Source organism: Rattus rattus, chromosome 17, assembly GCF_011064425.1.
Source record: "Rattus rattus isolate New Zealand chromosome 17, Rrattus_CSIRO_v1, whole genome shotgun sequence".
Taxonomy (NCBI): domain Eukaryota; kingdom Metazoa; phylum Chordata; class Mammalia; order Rodentia; family Muridae; genus Rattus; species Rattus rattus.
In genome coordinates this window covers 31,643,980-31,665,385 of record NC_046170.1, presented here as the reverse complement: position 1 = coordinate 31,665,385, position 21,406 = coordinate 31,643,980, and the positions used below count along the sequence as shown (strand labels likewise).

Here is a 21,406-nt window from a genome sequence, read left to right as displayed (position 1 = left end):
CATCCTCTGCCATAATTCAGGTTCATGACCATCCTAGGCTATATGGGAGCCTGTCTCAAGTAAGTAAGTAAATAAATAAATAAACAAACAAACAAATCCTGGAACCTGCTCCGGAGACCAGGCTGGTCTCAGACTCCTGAGTGCTGGAATTAAACATGTATGCTGCCACCACCTGACTTGTTTTAAAAGTTCTTACTGTGCAAAATCTGGCATGTTTCACTTGTTCCACCTCAGTAAGTAAACAAATTCACTCAGCTGACCCTTGTAAGCCTTGGGGACCATGAACGACTATCTGAGAGTCTTTTCTTAAGGTGCATCTAAACTGAATGCATTTTCCCTTATACGTAGGTGTCAGGAAACCTTGGTTTTACCCAGAGGCTTTGGAGTTCAAGAGCTGAAAATACAGCAGTCGAGTTTGCTCTTTGAACAGAGCCGCTGTGCAGTGCACAGGAAAAGAGGGGACAGTCCAGGCCGACTCGTCCCTTGTGGGGCAGGTAAGGGATCACAGACTGCCCTAAGTGGGTCAGCATCAGGCAAGCCTAGGAGGATAGTGGGAACGCCAGTGTGTTCCTTGGAAAATTCCCTGTGAGGTCCTGGCTAGGTCACTTACCTTGTCTTGGCCTTCTTTATTTTTAGATTAGAAGAATGTTGCCTATCATGGCTATTATGAGAATTAAGAAATTCTGTTTAAATATACATATTAATATATATAAATTTATAATTCTGTACCTGGCATATAATACATTTTCAATGAAAATTGTAAGCTAGGAGCCAGTGAAATGGCTTAGTAGGTAAAGGCACACTTTCTAACAAACCTGATAACTCCAGATTGATCCCTGAAATCCACAATGGGAGCAAAGACCTCGCCTCCCCTTAGCTTGTCCTCTGACATTCACATATGCACCACGATATATGTATGCCTCTCCCAATAAATAAGTATGCTAAAAAATTAAATTGTAAGCTATAATAATAATCACACTGATGTCACTGAACCCTGAAGAGCCAAGCTTCACACCCACCTTGAGTTTGAGGTCATAGCCAACTTTCATGCTGCTGAAACATCACAGAATTATTTGATAACTTTTATCTTTTATTTTTATCAAGTATTTTTTTTCTTTTCTTTTTTTGAGTTGGGGACCAACCTGAGGGCCTTGCGCTTGCTGGCAAGCGCCTACCACTGAGCTAAATCCCAACCCCTTTATCAAGTATTTTTAATCTTTTATTTTGGCCCCAACTTTCCCAATATCCCCCCTCCCCCTCCCCCTCCCCGTCTCCCTCCCTCTCTGTCTCTCTGTCTCTGATTTAATTGGTTTGGTTTCTGTTTGGGGTTTGCTCGCACTTTTTGTAGTCCAACTCCAGTTAGTGCTGTCTGTGAAATGGTGACTCATCTTGGCTGGATCTCTTGCAGGTTGCCATAGCTACACTGCACAGTAGCCATAAAATTATGTCCAGAGAGCAACATTTTCCAGCATCTCCCCCCCCCCCCAGCTCTGTCATTCATTCTTCCCCTTGTGTGCCCTGAGCCTTGGGAGTGGGGATGGATGCAATTGCCCCATTCGGGGCTGGGCGCTCAGTAGATACTCTCAGCACTTTGACCAGTTCTGAATCTGTGTTAACTGCTGCCCACTGCAGAGGGAAAACCTGGGCCAAGATTGAGGGCAGCACTGACTTCTGGGTAGAGAATGTTTTAACCCAGAATTCCTCTCTTCGTAGCTATCAGCTGGAGTGCTGTTCCTCAGCAGCCTTTGGATGTCACAGCCAATGGTTTCCCACAGGGAACAACGAAGAAAGAAATCGGAAGCCCTCGGGCCAGGTACAGCTTTCTGGGGCTGGGAAGAGGCTAGCTATGAACTCACCCCTTCCTATCCAATTATGAGACTTTCATTTCCCCCAAAGGAAACTAAGTACTCCAACCCCTGCCCCTCCCCCCCTCCTCCCCCTACTCCCTGGCCCTTGGAAATCCCTCATGTGCTACGTGAACTTTCTGTGCTTCTGTCTTCGGGATTCTTGGTACAAAAGTCCTTTACCACCTGGCCCTTTGTGTCCTCCTCACCTACCCAGCGTGCACTTCTCCGCAGTTCACTCGCACAGTGTAGCCTGACAGGCGCATCACTGTGCTGAGCGGCACTCCTCATCTGGCTTCTCCTCTCTTCAGCGAGGCTTTGGGGCTGTTCTGCTTCAGGCTGCTATTAGGAAGAGTGCTGGTGTGAACAACTGGGTACCCGTTTCGTAGACTTTAGTTTCTCTTAGGGAATGTACATCGGTGGGTCACGTGGTAACCACATAGATAGCTTTTTAGGAATGAGTGGACCATTTCCTAGCAGCTGTGCCATGGCCGTTCCCACGAGCCGTGGGGAGGAGCTCCAGCTGCCTTCCTCCCTGCCCACAGTTGGGCACTGTTAGGTCTGAAGAGCTGCTCCGCGTCTTGCTCTGCATCCCCAGTCACTGATAGAATGGGCAGCGTCTAACAGGTGCTGGCTCACAACCATTTGTAGTCTTTGGAGAGATAACTGTTCTCATTCCTTCACATTTTGCAATTGATTTGTTTTTATTTTTAACTTCTAAATTACATTCACATATTTTGGGGAACCATGTGGAGGTCCAAATACATTTTGTGGGATTCAGTTCTCTTCTTCCACCACGTGGGTCCCTAGGACCAAACTCAGGTCTCTGGACCAGGCTGACCTTGAACTCACAGAGATAGATCCTCCCACCTAGGTACGTGCCAGCATACCCAGCCCTTTTTCCCGTTTTCAAAAGGATGTTGTTCATTTTCCTTTATGTGTGTAGGTCTTTTTCCTTTATATATGTCTGTGCCCTGTGTGTGTGCAGTTCCCACAGAAGCTACAAAGGGTGCCAGAGTCCCCAGAACTAGAATTACAGTTGTGAGCCACCTTGAGGGTGCTGAGTCTCTGGAAGAGCAGCCAGTGTTCTTAACCACTGAGCCATCTCTCCAGCTCCCTGTTTTTACTTTTTTTTTTTTAAAAGATTTATTTATTTATTTTTATGTATATGAGTACACTTCAGACACACCAGAAGAGGACATCAGATCTCATTACAGATGGCTATGAACCACCATGTGGTTGCTGGGATTTGAACTCAGGACCTCTGGAAGAGCAGTCAGTGCTCTTAACCACTGAGCCATCTCTCCAGCTCCCTGTTTTTATTTTTGATGGTGCCCTTTACAGCACAAAAGTTTTCAATTTTAATGAGGTCAAATTTATGTACTTTCTCCTTTGCTTGTATCACACTTTTGGTTCCTTATCTAAGGAATCAGAGTTGCAAGCATCTGTTTTGTTTTCTTCTGTTTCCTGCTGCCCTTTGTACTTGGTTAGAGACCTGAGAGGACTGTGGGCAGGTTTCCTGCTGTGCTTTGGGTCTGTTTGTGACTGACTCAATCTCCTCTTTGGCCCCACTCAGCTGACGTGGATTCTGGTTGCTGCTTTGCTCAAATGAGAGGAGTATTCTTTGCTTAGAGCATTTATCCTCACACTTCTAAAGCCCAACTCAACCACCACTACCTCCCATCAGGAGGGTCATCCCTAGAGTCCTGTGGTGCTGCTCTCCAGCCTGTCACAGTGTGTCAGTGTTCCCTGTGTGACCTGGAGTGTGTCACATTTTTTTTTTTTTTAAGATTTATTCATTTATTATATATAAGTACACTGTAGCTGTCTTCAGATACACCAGAAGAGGGCATCGGATCTCTTTACAGATGGTTGTGAGCCACCATGTGGTTGCTGGGAATTGAACTCAGAACCTCTGGAAGAGCAGTTAGTGCTCTTAACCACTGAGCCATCTCTCCAGCCCCCTTTTTTTTTTTTTTTTTTTAATTACGTTTATTTATGTTGTGTCTGTGCTTTATATATGTGTGTGCTTGCAAACACTCATGACTCAGCATGTGTGTTAAGGTCAGAGGTCATCTTTTGAAATGGTTCTCTCCATCATGTGGGACCCATGGATGAAACTCAGGTTGTCAGGCTTGGTGAAGTGCCTTCGCCCACTGACCCATCACACTAGCACAAAACTTAATTCTTTTTTTAAAAAAATATTTATTTTTGTTTTATGTATAAGAGTGTTTGGCCTGAATATATGTCTGTGTACCACATATGTGCAGTGCCCACAAAGTCCAGAAGAGAGCGTTGGATCATGAAACTGGAGTTACAGATAGGTGTGAGCCATTCGATGGGGGCAGCAGACTGAACCTGCGTCCTTAGGAAGAGAGAAGCACATACTTTTGCTTTTTCATTATTTGTATATGTGTGTTTCTTTTTGTGGTTTTGTGCACTTAAGTGCAGGTGCCCGCAGAGGCCAGAAGGGGATGGCAGCTCCCCTGCAGCTGGAGTAACAAGGCTGTTGTGAGCCCCCAATGTGGGTGCTGGGAACCAAACTCGGGTCCTCTGCAAGGACAGCAAGCGAGCTGGGTGGTGGCGGCTCACGCCTTTAATCACAGCACTCAGGAGGCAGAGGCCGGCAGATCTCTGAGCTCAAGGCCAGTCTGGTCTACAGAGGACAGAGAGAAACCCTGTCTCAAAACAACAACACCCCCCCCCCAAAGCAAAGCAAAACAAAACAAAAACCTAATAGACTGTTCATAGTTTCTACTGATTGGGAATAAATAATGAATTTAATAGGTGGTTGTGCCTTGGGATTTGAGAGGTCAGTTATGTTATTTGGGGTTGCAGTCCCCTGAAAGCTTGAGTGGGGTTGGTGGGATTTAATTCTGAAAATGCACAGTCGTGTGGCTAACAAGTCAGCGTGACTTGCCAGCAAGGTATTTCAGTTCCTCACAGCACAGATCCCTCTAGAGAGGCAGGTGGTGGTGACCCATACCTGTGGTCCTAACACTTGGGAAACTGAGGCAGGAGGCTCATGAATCAAGACCAGCCTGGGCAATACAGCAAGACTTTGTGTCAGGGGAGGAGAGGCTGAGGAGACGTTTTAGGTCGGGCTGCATTTCTCCTTATGGGGTCCAGAGGGATGGGAGATGTGGCCCATTCACCCCTGAGCGCTGTGATGAGGCCTGGTACGAAACCAGCTGGAGGTGACCTCTACTCGATTCTTCTGAACAGATCCCGAATCAGCAAGGTGGAACTCTTTAGATCATTCCAGAAGCTGCTGAGCTGCATTGCAGAAGACGAGCGGCCGGACTCCGTCAGGTGAGCTTGTCCATCCCTTATTCTGTCTGCAAAGACTTCTGCTCTGGTTCTGGCTTATATCTAGGGGGACATCTGGCTGGTGAGTGGGCACTTACCGCTTACCCAGAGAGAATGGGAACTTCCTTGTAGAGTTTGTGTCAAGGTCTTAACTAAGTTAGAGGAGAGGCTGTTCTTGCAAGTAGCACAAAAGGGTAAGAGGAAGGTTCAGTTTTAGTCTTATTCACACATTTATTTACTTATTTTGAGATAGGATCTCACTGCCCAGGTTGGCCTGAAACTGAAACTCACAATATACACTGCTTAAGCTCAAACCCACCTTCCGCCTCCCAAACGCCATGTTGACAGCACTGACCTTTGTTTCCTGCCATTTTATCGTTTGACTGATTGGCTGACTTTGTGATGCTGGGATGGGACCCAGGACCTCTGGTGGTAAGCTCCAGGAGCACAGACTCAAATACAGTTTGATATTATCAAATTCATGGGTCCTCCTCTTTACTAACAAGAGAAATTATTAAAATAAAACTCAAATCAGTATTTACTGCAAGAAGAATTGTCTCTGTACGCCTGGAGTCTCCTCCCCACGTCCACCACACTCCTATGCATCATGCGAGCATGTACACACACTTACATACATACACATACACACACACACACACATACACACACACACACACACACATACGCCTGGAGTCTCCTCCCCACATACCGCTGTCCTCCACCACACTCCTATGCATCATGTGAGCATGTACACACACTTACATACATACACACACACACATACATACATACACACACACATACATACACACACACATACATACATACAAACACATACATACACACACATACATATATACAAACACACATACATGACATACATACAAACACACACACATACGTACATACAAACACACACATACAGACAGACACACACAATAAATATAGGGATCAGAGAGATGGCTCAGAGGCTAAGAAGAGGACTGGCTGGCTACTCTTGTAGAGGACACAGGTTCAACTCCCAGTACCCACATAGTGGCTCACAACCATGTAAAACTCTGATCCCAGGGAATCTGACACCCTTTTCAGGCCTTTGAGGCACTGCATACACATGGTACTCAGGCAAGATAAATGACCTTACCAATAAATAGTAAGAGTAAAGGACAGGAGTGAGACAGGATAAAGTTGCATTGGGAGGCAGGTCTCTGTATGTCCTTGTTGTTGTTGTAGTAAAAAGAACTGGTGAACACAACTTAAGGAAGACTTCTTGGTTCACAGTTGGAGGGCACAGTCTGTAGTAGAAGGAAGATGAGGAGGTGCCTGCTTAAACTGTACCCAGAATTAGGAAGCAGAGAGAAGAGCAAGGGTGGTCAACTCCATTTTTCTTTTTGTTGTCTGGGACCCCGACCCCTGTGTGGTACTGCCCACATCCAGGGTGGGCCCTCCCTGAGTCAAACCTCCCTGGAAAGCAGCACCTTCATGCGTGTGCCCAGAAGTCAGTTTCCCTGGCGATTCTAACTATGAAGCCAATCTAATTGACAATGAAGATTGGTTATCCCAGCCTTGATTTATTGATGGTAAGAATAGTAATATTAGCCATGTAACAGGGTCGCTGAGAAGAATATAAATAAAAATATTGCATGTAAAAGTGCTTGACACAGGCATGGCTTGTACTTGGTTTTGTAGCGAATTCTATTTATAAAAATCTGTGTGGAGTCTGGCTGAAGAGATGACTCAGTGGTTAAGATCATTTGCTCCTCCTCCAGGACACTGGAGTTCAGGTCTTAGGCCTGGTGGCCCCCTCTGTTCTAGGGGATCTAACGCCCGCCCTCTTCCGGACACCATGAGCATGTGGCACAAGCATGCTGCCCAGACACACAGGCAAAACACTCATAGACGTAAAATAAACATTTCTAATTAAAAAATACATTCTGTGAGTGAGAAGTATGTGCTACAGAAGTATTAAAGGAAGAAGACTGTTCAGGGGATGCAGGGGAAAGAAACTGGGCTCAGCTCCCAAGTATAAGAATAAGTGAAAACTTTGAGTCAGGAGCAGAGGGGGTTGGTCTGTGGGAAAATCTCTAAGCTGATCAAAGCCAGGCTAGGGTAATTCTTAGGTAATATAGTAGACCTATAGTAAATAGGATTCTTGCTAAAGGTAGGCAGGGTAATGAGCTAGACAGTAAAAAACAAACAAAGAAACAAAACTCCTCCCCCCCTTTGAGTTAGTGTCTCATGAGGCCAACTAGCCTCAAACTTGCTACGTAGCCAGGGATGGCCTTGAGAGTTCCCGTCCTCCTGCCTCTGCCTTCCAGGTGCCCACACCTGGTTTACTGAGTTCTGAGGACCAAAGCCAGGGCTCCATGCTGCTCAGCAAGCATCTACCTGAGCTCCACGCTCAGCCCAGAGTGAAGAACTGGGTCCAGTATTGAAGGTGATGAAAGGTGAAAGCCAGACAGAGCTGCTGTTTAAAGCACACAGGAGAATTCTAGCTCAAACAGGACTTAAAAAGCCTGGGCAGAACTCAAGGCCAAGACAAGATAAGGACTCAGAGGACTGCCACCCACACTTTGGTCTTAGTCCTTATCTAAGAACGTCTCACAAATAAGAATTGCAACCACTCAAAGCGTAGAGGCTAAAGGATGTCCACTGCAGCTCTGGTAGGAGAAGGTAGTGTTAACTGACCTTCTTAAAAAACAACCAAGAGGGGTTGGGGATTTAGCTCAGTGGTAGCTCAAGGCCTGGGTTGGTCCCCAGCTCCGAGAAAAAAAAAAAAAAAAAACCAACCAAGAAGGTTCTAAACTTAGATCCTTTGGTGGAAACCTTAAGTCAGGGCGGGGTAGACAGCTCAGTGATAGGAGGAGGACACTGTCCAGCATACATGAAACTCTGATCCTCAACACCACAAAGGAAAGAAAACTTTGACTGTGCAAGGCCCATACAAAGCCAGTGTTCAGTGATTCTAACCCACTCAAGCGTCTATTGCTCTAACATGAATTCTCTGTGAGGGACAGGCTGCTCCCGCTGCTCCTGGTCTGCTGTCTGAATGTGCCCAGTTGCTCTAAGGGCAAGCACTCCATTTAGAACTGTGCTTGATGGCATGTGTGCATTAGGGTGCAGAAGCTGGACACCTATCAGGAGTACAAGGAGGCCGCGTCTGCCTACCAGGAAGCCTGGAGTGCACTCCGGAGGGTACAACCGTTTTCGTCCTGGATCAGAAACCCACCCAACTACCACCAATTTAAATGACCCGCTGGTATCAGGACCCTTCACAGTATTTGCCCCTCCCTCCATGCTGAGCAAACCTCTGCTTTCCTGTTGGTTAAACCCCAAGGAGAAAGAGATGCCTTCTCCGAGAGCACTGCCCCTCTTTGGTGTCATAAATGGAACCCAGAACCTCATCAGACTGCAGCAGCTCCGTGCTAAGTAGCCTCAGAAACGACCTTGGTATCGGCCTTCAGCTGTGTCTGGTTGGTTCTGGAACACACGGCATCAGAGTTTGGAACGTGATGCTTTCATTCCCGGTCCTCGGCCACCAGTTATTTACCTCAGGCTGGTTTGGAAAGTTGTTCTCAGTCAACTTTACCTCAGGCTCAGCACAGGGCTAGCCTTGGAAAGCTCTGTTCTCAGTCAACTTTACCTCAGGCTCAGCACAGGGCTAGCCTTGGAAAGCTCTGTTCTCAGTTACCAAGAAAGGTCTGTTTGTTTGTAGCCTACACTGTCCTTGGCTTTCAGTCCTGCTTCAGCCTTCCAAGTGCCAAGATTCTAGGCATAAGCCACCATCATAGCTAGCACAAGAAGATATTCTCTATGTCTCTGTCTCCTCCTCCTCCTCCTCCCCCTATCCCCCCCTTTTGCTTGAGACAAGGCTGGCCTTGAACTCAACATGCAGCCAAGGATGACCTTGGGCTCTGATCTTTTCATCTCTGACTCCTAATATAACACCATACTTTGCTTCCAAGATTTTCTTCTGACCAGTGTTGTGAGGGCCACCATAATCTTGTAACTGCCAGTAGCCACCATCTTTTCCTGCCACACAGAGACAGCCAGTGGAGAATGAAGGTGGCAAAGAAGAAAATGGCCAGAATAGCCAAAGCCTGGGGACCCAGCTTGCACCCAAACTACATGAGACAAAGGCCTGGTTTGATTGTCTTTAGCTATTTATGGGGCCCACACATGCTGTGGTGTGTGTGGTAAGCACCTGTATCAGCTGAGCAGTCCTACCAGGTGCCTGCTGTTTAGATCAGATTGTTTTCTTGTTAACTCAGTTCCCAAATGCCTTAATTTCCTACAGCATCAGCAAAAGACCTAGGAACTAACCCTATTTAACTGTCACCTAAGAGCGCGCACCTTATTCCCACCGTGACTAACTGGCTGGAAATAGAAGCTCTGCTTCTACTCAGTGTCACTGTGTTTCATAGTGCTGTGTGTGCTGTGCTGTGCTGTGTGTGCTGTGCTGTGCTGTGTGTGCTGTGCTGTGTGTGCTGTGTGTGCTGTGCTGTGTGTGCTGTGTGTGCTGGGCTGGGCTGGGCTGGGCTGGGCTGGGCTGGGCTGGGCTGGGCTGGGCTGGGCTGGGCTGGGCTGGGCTGGGCTGGGCTGGGCTGTGCGCTGTGCTGCACTGCGCTGCGCTGCGGTGCGCTGCGCTTTATTTTGGTTTGGTTTTCCAGAAAGGGTTTGTTTGTAGCCCTGGCTGTCCTGGAACTCACTTTGTAGACCAGGCTGGCCTCAAATGCAGAGATCTGCCTGCCTCTGTCTCCTGAGTGCTGGATAAAAGGTGTGTGCCACCATGCGGGGTTCTTTTATGAGATTTTTATATCATAAAGACTTGAATAAAATGTGAAGGAGTAACTTTTATAACTATTTATTTGCTTGTTTGTTTATTTTATATCCCAACTGCAGTTTCCCCTCCTCACCCCCCCAGTCCCTCCTCTCCACCTCCCTTTCTCCCCAGCCGCACCCACTCCTCCATTTCTCTTCAGAAAAGGGCAAGCCTCCAATGGATATCAAGCAACCACGGCTTATCAAGGTGCAGACAGACAGGCACTTCCTCTCCTAGTAAGGCTAGACAAGGCAACCCAGTAAGAGGAAAGGGTCTCAGAGTATACATTTTTACTCCTAAAGTTATAATCTGTCAAATTTACTCACACCCAAAACACCTAAAACCCTTGGACACTGCCATATGGGTAGAAAGCACTGGAGGCTGACACTAAAGGCAGCTTCACCTTGAGCTGCACTTACTGCTCAAGAGCTAATGGTGGTATTTAGACACCCAGCAGCCTGCAGCCTGTTTTATGCTCTTTTTTTTTCCCCCCACCCGGAGCTGAGGACCGAACCCAGGGCCTTGCGCTTACTAGGCAAATGCTCTATCACTGAGCTAAATCCCCAACCCCTGTTTTATGCTCTTAAAACCCAAGTTTACTGGCTGGAGAGATGGCTCAGCGGTTAAGAGCACTAGCTGCTCTTGCAGAGGTCCTGAGTTCAATTCCCAGCAACCACATGGTGGCTCACAACCATCTGTAATAAGATCTGATGCCCTCTTCTGGTGTGTCTGAAGACAGCTACAGTGTACTTATATATAACTAATAAATAAATCTTAATAAAAAAAAAAAAACAAAACCCAAGTTTACACTGGGGGGAGGGGAGTTACCTTTAATCCCAGCACCTGGAGTTCTGTCAGAGACAGAAAAGTTTAGAATTCTATGTATGCCATAAAATCACATCTCTGTAATACTGGCAAGTGCTTGTATGCTCTCAAACTGTCATAAAACCTATGCTGCCCTTGAACTCCTTTAGCTTCCTAAAATCCCCAGCCAGAAAGTATCCTCTCCATAAGTTACCCTGTCTGGGCCCAGTCACCAGCACCGTTATCCAGTCTGAGCCTTAGGCCAAAGCCGTGAGCCTCAAAAGCCAAAGTGGTTCCCACTGTTATTTGACTGTGTCCCTCTTGTGGTCCTCTCCAGGCTCTGGCTGCAGCAAACCTGTTTACTTGGGTGAAGTCAGAGACTATGGGGACATTCATGCATGTCCCCCACTACCTACCCAACCCATTCACTGGTGCCCATAGTCCAAACCCAGGAACAGGACAAGCAGCAGGACAGTTCTCCCTGATCATCAGAGAGACTAAGAAGGGCCTTACATGTGGTAGTCATGCACAACCACCAGCTACATCCCTCTCAGGGTTCTTTAATTCATGGGGAGGAGTTTGTATTTAAACTGTAGAAAAACTAGAAGCCTCTCAGAAGTGAAGCTGCACAGGAAATGGGACAGCAGCTCTACCCATAATTCCACACAATTGTGTCTTCAATTAAAGAAAAATCACCCAGATTTGGCTCTGGAGGGAAATTACATTCACCTGTGTTCCTAAATATAGGGTCTAATGTTATGACCCTGTGTGTGTGTGTGTGTGTGTGTGTGTGTGTGTGTGTGTAAGTTTTCCTCAGAACTTTTAGAACTTAGTTTGATTCAGTCATACGTGTGTACATGTGTGTTCATATAGTTCTTCCTTCAGGATGGAGGAATGCCATGTTAAATGCCATGTTTTATGGATTCCCCAGGGCCAAGCATGAGCTCACTGTGGAGAAAACGGGCTGCCCTGGCTGCCAGTGCCTTGCTGGAGAAATGCAGGCCCTGTCTGATTTGCCTGTGTCTGTGGCCGCTGGAAAGTTGCCCCAACCCAGACCTTGACATTTTTGGCCTAAGGACAAGGTTCCAAAGCCAGAGTTTTCCGGTTTGTTTCTAAACACCAGCTCTTTTTGGCTAGTTAAGTTTTCAAGTGCCACTTGTCTCCGGTGCTGGTGAGAAAGCCAGAGCTGTTGGGAGCTCCCTGGCTGCACAGAGGTCACAGAAGTAGGAAACAGCCTCCAACAGAAACAACGTATGTGCGAGCAGTGTTGCCGCATGCCTTTAATCCCAGCAGATTAGAGTTGAAACCCAGTTCTCTGAGGTGAAGGCCTGCATGTTCTACAGAGCTAGTGCCAGGACATCCCAGACATCTTGAGAAACGAAAGAAAAAGCAAAAACCTGAAACAAACTGTGTCTATAACTGGACCAACATGTTTTTCCCTGTAAAGCCACTCAAGTAGATCTGAAATGATTTGCAGGCTGTCCTGTAGCCCAAAGGCCAGAGGGAAATCAGTCAGAGACTCAGAGCTGCTAAGTAAGTAGCCTTTGAATTCGTTTCTGTAGTTTCTGTAAACGGGGACAGTGAGTAGGATGCAGCCTTTGTTAACACATGCAAGTCACTACTTTCAATTTCCAACACTGGAAAAAACAAAACCTCCCGTGGCCCATTTGTTTGTTTGGTGACGTTCTGGGCTGACGCCCCAACTGGCCTCCAACTTGTGATGTTCCCAGCCTACTTTTCCAAAGCTGCTACTAGAGATGGGCGCTGCCATGCCCGGCCAACAGTCTGTGCTTTAATTAGGGTATTAAATGGAGAAATGCAGGTCTTGTGGAAGTTTATGAAGGTCAACAGTTATTTTCTGTGCCCCCCTTTCTGTAATTATACCTCAGTTTAGATTTGTGATAGGAAAAAGTCCTTATTACTTGGGAGCAGAATAAACTTGAGTAAAGCAGCCATGGGTGCAATCACGTGACCGCACCAACTCTGCCAGCACAACATCCAGTTGTGTGCAGGGAACATATTTAACCTTTGACTTCTGACCTCCATTCCGTTCCACAAAAGAAAGTCCCAACACTTAGGATGCTCAAGTGTTTTCAAGTGTAGGGTAGGCTTTCTGGGGTTTGTTTGTTTGTTTGTTTTAAATTGTGTGCTGGGAATCAAAGTCAGCATCTTTCATATGCTAAGCAAGTACTCCCCCTGAGCTCTTTGCCCAGCTCCACTTTCAAGCAATTCTTACTGGGTGGGGTGAGGTAGTACTTACCTTAGATCCAGGGAGGCAGAGGCAGGCAGACCTCTGAGTTCAAGGCCAGCCAGTGCTAAGTAGTAAGACCCAGGCTCAAAGCACAAACAAAAGGCAAAAGAAACCTCTTAATTGCCTAACTAAAGCACTGGGGAATTTCCTCAGTGTACTGACTCTATGACCTGAGTCTGGGCAGGGTGACTGTTAGTGAGGAGGAGGGGAAGGGGAAACGTTTGTACTAATCTAGCACCCTGGAGACTCTGGTTTGGATCTGCCCTCATCCAGATGAGTCAGCAAGGGTTAAGAACCAACATTTCCAGTCAATTCTGTTTGGCACTGCTCTGTGGTGTCCTACTGTGCCAGAGCCTCTGGGGGGAAAGGCAGAGGCAGAAAATCCCTCCAAGTAGAAACCCAAACTGCCAAATGTCGCTCTCAAGCACATGTTCCTCGGAATTGGCCCCATTCCTAAGGGAAGAGCTCACAATGGGAACAGTGGTGCCCGTTCGTCCAGGCAGCTGAGAGAATGAAAAGCGCATTGAGCCCTGCGGTGTCTCCAAGGAGAGGCACGGTGGGCCCCTCAGCCGAGAAACCACCCTGGCAACTGGGCGGGATCCCAGAGCCCTTTCCCAGATCTGTCTTCTGTTCCACAGCAGGCCCGCGTGGGCCTGTGGGAACTGCTGAGAACGTGTACCGGGAGCAACTCGCCCTCACCAACATAGATGCAGGCTCAGCCGGTCGCCATTGGCCTTGAATCGGGTTTTGTTGAGAAAGAAGAGTGGGCCTCTTGAAGTCTTAGGGCCCTGCTCCTTCCAGATATTTATATTCTTCCTCCTGTACAAGGTTTCAGCAGCTTCCTGGTTTGGGTTTTATTTTTTGCCTCTTGTGGGGCTATTTTGACCTCTGGGAAATGACCTTCCCGCTGGTATTTTCCCGCAGTAATAATGTTGTTCAGCTAACTCAGTGCCGTCAGGAATAGCTCTCTATAGACGCTCAGTAACTCCTGCATTGAGAGACTGGCAGGCAGAGGGCGAAGGGAATCTGTGAGAGAAGAGAGCTCTGCTGGGAACATTCATTACCTTCCAAACTCCACTTGAAAGCCCAGCCCTGCCTTGCCCTGTCTGTCTCCTTCCGCAGTTCTTAGGTTGAGATCCTAACTCCCCATATGACGGTGGTAACGTGACAGAATCTTTGCGGGCGATCAGGCGAGCCCTCGGGAATGGGACTGGTGCCGTTATAAAGGATGCTCAGAGGCCGGTGTGATGCTACCTGCCTTAACAGCACTCTGAGGCAACGGCGGGGGACCTCCAGGGCCTGCCCTCTATTCAAGGGCAGCCTGAGTCAGACAGGGTTCTGTCTCGATAAAATCAATGAGTACCCCAGAAAGATCCCACCACTTTAGAATGTATTAGAAGATGGCCATCGAGAAGCAAGGATTGTGCTTCACTAATTAATCTGTTAATTAACCCACATGTTAACTAATTAACCCATATATTAATCTGTTCTTCCTGGCTTCCAGACATACAAGGGATCAATCTCTTGTTTATGAAGCACCTGCCTTACCATAGTTTAGAATAAAAACCAACCAGATTACAATAAGGACCATGACTGGGGGTGGTGGCCCACACTTTTATCACCAGCCCCCAGGAAACAGGAGCAGGCAGATCTCTGATATAAAGGCCAGCCTGGTCTACAGAGCAAGTTCAGGACAGCCAGGGCTACACAGAGAAACCCTGTCTCAAACAATAGATAGCCACGTGAGTTAGTTTTTTTGCTCGAAATACTTCAGCAGAATTCTAAAACAAGGGAGTATAAAACTGGCGTAAGGCTCACAAGCCCAATTTTCAAGAAAGCAGAACTCACATTAAACTGGAATGTACTCCACGTCCAAAGCGGACCCATTTTGTCCCCGCGGACTCCATGTAAGATCCTAAGAAACATACGCATGTTTCTGTGGGACATGTATAAGGGCAGGCCTCCTTAACCTCTGACCTAGCAGAACACCGGTGAGCCTGGCACTAGAATAGAGTTGAATGTGGCCCCAGGATGTAGTAGTGGCCTAGGTTCCAGGGAAGATACTAAATCGTTCTGAGTGTCCGTATCCTCGCCCACTGGCATCAGGCCTGTGAGGACAAAATGCAGTCACACACAGCACAGGTTTGAGGAGTGCTGTCTCCTGCACAGACAGTGACTTGTGCATGGGACCTTCCAGTCTGGGTCTGCCCCTCAGCTCAGAAGCAACTGTATCCAGTCTGCTGTCTAGACTTACAGAGCTTTCCCACCAAACCTAAAAGCTTCCCCTCAGTGGAAGCCTACCGGATAAATCTGGCTGTGGAGGCAGGTGCAAGTGGGCACTGCTCGGCCCACGTCTGCTTCGCTCAAGGTCCCGAAGAGAAGGACTGAAGCCGCTGATCACAGGCGTACACGTAGCCTCCTAATTAACTCTGTGGCTTTGCCTCCAAGCCACCCACAAAGCTTTGTCAGTTTCTTTCTCCTTGAGAAGCAGGAGAATTGGCTGCACTTTTTAAACCTTTCTATGGCCCAGTGCTATGTAGAATCTTTATAGGAGCATCTTCCCCATTATTTATTCACTTTACAACCTGATCCCCGCCCCCTCCCGCCTCCCAGTCCCACCCTCACGACTCTTCCCCCCAGTAGGAGCATTTCTATTGGCTGCTTCCAAATGCTGCTCGGAGGAAAGAAATCCTCTGAGAGCAGGGATGGGAACGGGAGAAGAGATGCGGGTAGAGCTCTCTCTGCATCCGAGGTTTCGGAGTAGAGGGTTTGGGAAGATGCATTCTCTTCTCATGATGCTCCTTAGCTCTAGGAAGATGACCATGGACTCCACAGAGAACACAGAGCACAGGGGGAGGGAGGTGACTGGGATGGGAGCCAGCGCCCAACCTGAGAGAAGGACACAGTAACCTTCTGTGTTCTAGGGTACCAGAGTTCCGGGACGATTGGGGATTAGCAAGAGGCACATAAGGGAGCAGTTTTGAGGGAGGCATGTGAGGTAGAGGACATTGTATGTAAGGGTAGAGATGAAGACAGGACATGACAGAGCCCAGGGGAGCTGGGAGGACGCTGACCATGCATTTGGGTCATAAGCGAGGATGTCCTGCAAGGAGAATGGTTTTAATCTGCCAACTCAGCGCTTTGGAGACTTGAGGAGAGGTCATGGGACTGTCCTCTGCAACAAAGACCTACAGGACAGAGACAATAGCCAGGAGGCCATGATTTTAGGGGGTTGGGGTGGGGGTGGCATACAGCAGTAATTGGAAGACAATTAGTGAGGCACAAACAGTGGTGGCTTGGGGGAATTGACAAGTTCACTGAGAGAGACTCCAAGTTGGCGGGTCAGTGTTCAGTACAGTAGTGTCCAGAGAAGCAGGTGGTGAGACCAACCTCAGTGTCCGTTTTTTTTTTAAAGATTTATTTATTGTATATGAGTACACTGTAGCTGTCTTCAGACACACCAGAAGAGGGCATCGAATCTCATTATAGATGGTTGTGAGCCACCATGTTGCTGGGATTTGAACTCAGGACCTCTGGAAGAGCAGTCGGTGCTCTTTTTTTTTTTTTTTTTTTTTTTTCTTTTTTTTTTCAGGCTGGGGACCAGAACCCAGGGCCTTGCGCTTCCTGGGCAAGCGCTCTACTACTGAGCTAAATCCCCAACCCCAGTCGGTGCTCTTAACCACTGAGCCATCTCTCCAGCTCCCAGTGTCCATTTTCTTTTCTTTTTTTTTCCCCTCCCCCGCGGCCCCAGTGTCTATTTTCTTAAGCCGTTAAAAAACAACAGTAGCCTTCTATCGTCTGCAAGATGATGAGTACAATTGGGACTAATCATAATAAATTAGTTCAGTGTTTCTTCATCTGTGGGCCCTGGGTGGTCTATAGATCTGACAAATCATATACCTATGTGCAGAAGGCAAAGTAGAGTCAAAGCTTAGAGAACAAAGACTATAGCGGAGGGGTAGGAGAGAACGGGGTTGGTGGGACACTCAAAGTCCTTCATGTACTTGCATAATAAAATGGCCTTATTTAACCCGCTGAAATGAAACATTTCATAAGTTCAGGTTTATGGCCTGAGCCCACAGAGTACTTGCCAGCCAAACATGAGGACTTGAGTTCGGCCTCCAGAACTCACATAAAAAGCCAAGAATGATAAAGTTAGGTGCGAACCACAGCAACAAGGGGGTTGGGGGAGGAGGGGAGGAGCTGGACTTACTGGCCAGCAGGCAAAGCCTAAGGGGCCAGCCCAGATCCCAGCGAAACACCCTGCCTCAAAAACTAGGTGACAGCTCCTGAGAAACACCCAAATGGGACCCTTGGCCTCCATACGTACACACGCATGTGCACACACATACACACCTCTGCATGTATGTACACAAAAAGGAACACATTTACCAAGCAAGCAGGGTTGCTAGAATTTCAGGCATGCACCATGGACAGCCAGCCTCAGTTTCTCATGTTCTACTCTGTATCACACCACATCCTTGGGTTGTTTTGTTCTCAAGAGCCCAGACTGACCTCAGACTCATACCCGTCTCAGCCTTGGAGTGCTGGGTTAGTTCTCTTAATTACTGCTACTAATGATGCTGGTGTGTTTACTGGACCTGGTCTCCCCTGCGTCTTTCTTACATTCCTTGTTATTCTTGGCCTTTCTTGGGACTTTTACTAAAGTGGGATCAATGACTCATGGTCTGGATGTCACATGTATCTTCATAATACTCAGATGTACGACACTGTATCCTTCAATCCAGCTCTGCTTGTGCCTCCTTCCAATGCTGTCTTGTTCATTTTTCTCCCCTAATGTCTTGGGAGTCTGCGTTAAATTCATTTCTAAATGTTTCTGGATTTTGCTCCTGCCAGCAATAAAACATTGCCTCTGGTTGGCTATAGCTGGTACATAAGAACATCAGAATCTGTAACTGGGCTGGGGCTGGCCCATGGCAGAGGGCCTGTGAAGCAAGCTTGAGGCCCTGGGTTTGCTCCCAGCACCACACACACGACTGAGCTGCTGTTCAGCAGTCACGTTCTACTTGGTTTCAATTTTCATAGCTCTTGATATTCAAAATATTTTTTAAAAGCTTTAGGGTTTTTTTTTTAAGATTTTATTTATTTTATGTGTATGAGTATACTGTAGCTGTCTTCAGACACACCAGAAGAGGGCATCAGATCTCATTACAGATGGCTGTGAGCCACCATGTGGTTGCTGGGAATTGAACTCAGGACCTCTGGAAGAGCAGTCAGTGTTCTTAACCACTGAGCCATCTCTCCAGCCCTATTTAGGTTTTATTTTATTTTCTGATTTTTATTTTATGAAGTGGGGAATACTTCCCAGACTCCCTAGCATGGTCGTGGTGAGCTGTTTTTCTAGCTTTATTGTGTGGGCTGCCAAGCTCTGCATTGCATCCAACATCTCATTTATCATCTTTTTTCTTTTCTTTTTTTCAGAGCTGGGGACTGAACCCAGGGCCTTGTTCTTGCTAGGCAAGCGCTCTACCACTGAGCTAAGTCCCCAACCCCCATCTTCCTTTTTTCTATTAGGTTTCTCTCTCTCTCTCTCTCTCTCTCTCTGTAGATCAACTCATGGCAGTTCTGCCTCAGTCTGAGTGCTGGGAGTTTTGGTGTCAATGTTTTGGGTTTTTTTTTTAATCTTTCATTTATTTACTTTGTTTCACACATGTGTACAATGTATCCACCTCCTCGACTTGCCCATACACACTTTTCATTATTTTCTTTTTGAAAACTTTTTGGGTATAAATGTTTTGCCTACATATATGTATGGGCACATCATGGGTACCTGAGACCAGAGGTCGTTGGATACCCCAGAACTGGAGTTACAGATGGCTCTGTGCCATCTTGTGGTTGCTGGGACCCAAGCCCAGATCTGAAAGAGCAGTTGATGTTCTTAAACACTGAGCTGAGCAAACTCCCCAGCATTTCCCGATTGCATTGATTTTTTCTATCAGAACAATACTGAATAGGAGTGACTGCAAAGTTTTTTTTTTTTACTTTAGGAATTTAGGGCTTCTTGAGTAGAGGCCATCTACATCTCAGTTGTATCCCCAGAACTATTTAAAAAATAATTTCGGGCTAGAGAGATGGCTCAGCCATTAAGAGCACTAACCCTAACCCTAACCCTTCCAGAGGTCCCGAGTTCAATTCCCGGCAACCACATGGTGGCTCACAACCATCTGTAATGAGATCTGATGCCCTCTTCTGGTGTGTCTGAAGACAGCTACAGTGTGCTCACAAAAGGATGTAGCTAAATTGGAAGAGTGCTTGCCCAATGTGCAAGCCGTGGGCTCCATCCCCTGCAAGTCACAAAACCCACTGTGATAGTACTGGCTTCTGATCCCAGCACCCAGGATCGGAAGGTCAGAGTTCTAGGTAGTCCTTGGCTACTTAGTAAGCTAGGGACCAACCTGGGATGAGACTGCCTTTAAGAAATCTACAGCTGCTTTCTTGCTTTCTCGATCTCTCTTCCCCCTTTGTCCCTTCTCTTCCCATTCCCCCTCCCTCATCTCCACGTGCTCATGGCCACCTCTAATCTTCTATTTCTTTAACCCCTACCCTACTACCCTCTTAAGTCTTCTCCCCATGCCCTGAATAAACTCTATTCTATACTTTTTAAAAAATCCAGTCAGCTTCTGTGACACTTGCCTTTGGAGATTTTTTCTTGCTATTTCTTCTCAGGTACATTTGTGGGTTTGTGGTTAGGAACAGAAATAGATGAAATGGAATGCTACCTCTCTTTGTTCTCTTCCGATGGAGACTCACCATTCCTGCCTAGCTGTCCTCATCCCAAGAAGCACTGTTTGTGGCCCAAGGTCAGAGTCCTTCAAGGGACTTTTGTTTTGAGAAATGGTCTGTTGCTCCAACTTGGCCTCAATTCCCCTGCCTCAGCCTCCCAAGGGGCTGAGCCCAAACCCACAAGCTGTGGCAGTGCACCTTGCTCTTCCAAGAACAGGAACGGACAGACGGACAGACAGACACACACAGGGGTTCCTCTCTATGGCTCTGGATGCCCTGCAACTAAGTCCAGATGCCTTGAACTCAGGGATCAGTCTTTCTGCCTCCAGAATTGAAGGCATATGCCAGCACACACAGTCCAAAGAACTTTGTTTGTACTAGAAGTGTTTGGTTTGTCTGTCCTAGTAGGGTAGTAGTAAGCAGATCTTTGGAGGCCAGCCTGGTCTAGAGAAGAAAGAAAAACTGTCTCAAAAAAACAAAAAATAGGGGCTGGGGATTTAGCTCAGTGGTAGAGCGCTTACCTAGGAAGCGCAAGGCCCTGGGTTCAGTCCCCAGCTCCAAAAAAAAGAACCAAAAAAAAAAAAAAAAAAAAAAAAAATAAACAAGTGCTCTTCCCACACTGGAGATGCAAAGCTGGTAAGCATCTCTGCCATCAACTGCAGAGAACCTGCCTGAGAGTGAATCTCCACACGGGACAAGGAAAACAGGGAGTGAGGTCTAATGTTACCATGGAATGAATGCTTCCAGCCAGTGAACCCACCAACCTAGGCCAGCTCAGACGAGGAAGTGCCCTTGTCCAGCCTAGGCCAGTCCCAGAGGTTGCTGCATGCTGCGGGATACTTGATCACATTGAGAATCCCCAGAACGATGAGAACTGGAAAATCTCCGTTGTTCTGGTGCGGCTCAGCCCTAGGATACACTGTTAAACCCAAGAGCTTTCTGTGGGAACTAGAAGTGAGGAGGCAGAGCAAGCAACCAGCTGACAGGAGTGAAGGGAAAGAAAACCCCGGAGGGAGAAAAGAGGGTGTGAGTTTTAAGGTGTTTAAGACAATGTACTGCGGAAGAGCTTTTCACCTCCTGGGATGTTGGTGGCATAGGAAGGTCAGCTGGGAGCTTTCTCTGCCTCTCTGGGCCATCAGGCTTTCACCACAGCATCTGACTCCTCAGTCTTCATTTGGTAAATCCAACGTTTGGGATTTTGTATTGAAAACAACAGGCACATGTGACCACCAGCAAGCCTCCTCCGCAATAAGGAACCTGCTGTCTCCTTTCACATTGCTCACCCCAGACCAGTGTCTACCTGCTTCTAGCTTCAGACTACCAGCAGAGACAAACATGCATTTCACTGTGGACAAGTTGGGGGGAAAGCCCTACAAGATTCTTCTGATAAGAATGTTTCTTCCAATTCCAGTTGAGAGATATCAATGGAGAGCTGTGTCAGCCTGCTAATATAGCCAGGTATCAGGGGAACTAAGTCTCGACAGATATGGAGGCACATGCCTTTAGTCTCAGAGACAGAGGCACGTGATCTCTTCAACCCTAAGACAGCTGGGGTTCCAGACATCAAAGAACCAAGAGGAGGAGCTGGGGAGACAGCTCAGCAGCTAAGGGTGCTGTCTCCAGAGGACCCACATG

The 21,406-nt window shown here is 47.3% G+C and overlaps 1 protein-coding gene across 5 annotated transcripts in view; it reads left to right on the top strand.

Annotated features, from left to right (window-relative positions):
• Positions 1-21,406, top strand: part of Adat1 (adenosine deaminase tRNA specific 1) — a 34,093-nt gene that overhangs the window by 12,393 nt on the left and 294 nt on the right. For 2 of the 5 annotated variants that reach the window (XM_032887924.1, XM_032887928.1), the window contains 4 exons: positions 349-494; positions 1,714-1,813; positions 5,070-5,156; positions 8,267-8,671. In XM_032887924.1, the coding sequence (XP_032743815.1) occupies positions 349-494; positions 1,714-1,813; positions 5,070-5,156; positions 8,267-8,402 (469 nt within the window). In that variant the 3' untranslated portion in view covers positions 8,403-8,671. Of the gene's footprint in view, positions 1-348; positions 495-1,713; positions 1,814-5,069; positions 5,157-7,468; positions 7,722-8,266; positions 8,672-21,406 lie in introns of those variants that run through there. The other 3 variants (XM_032887925.1, XM_032887927.1, XM_032887926.1) reach the window with 3 other exon arrangements.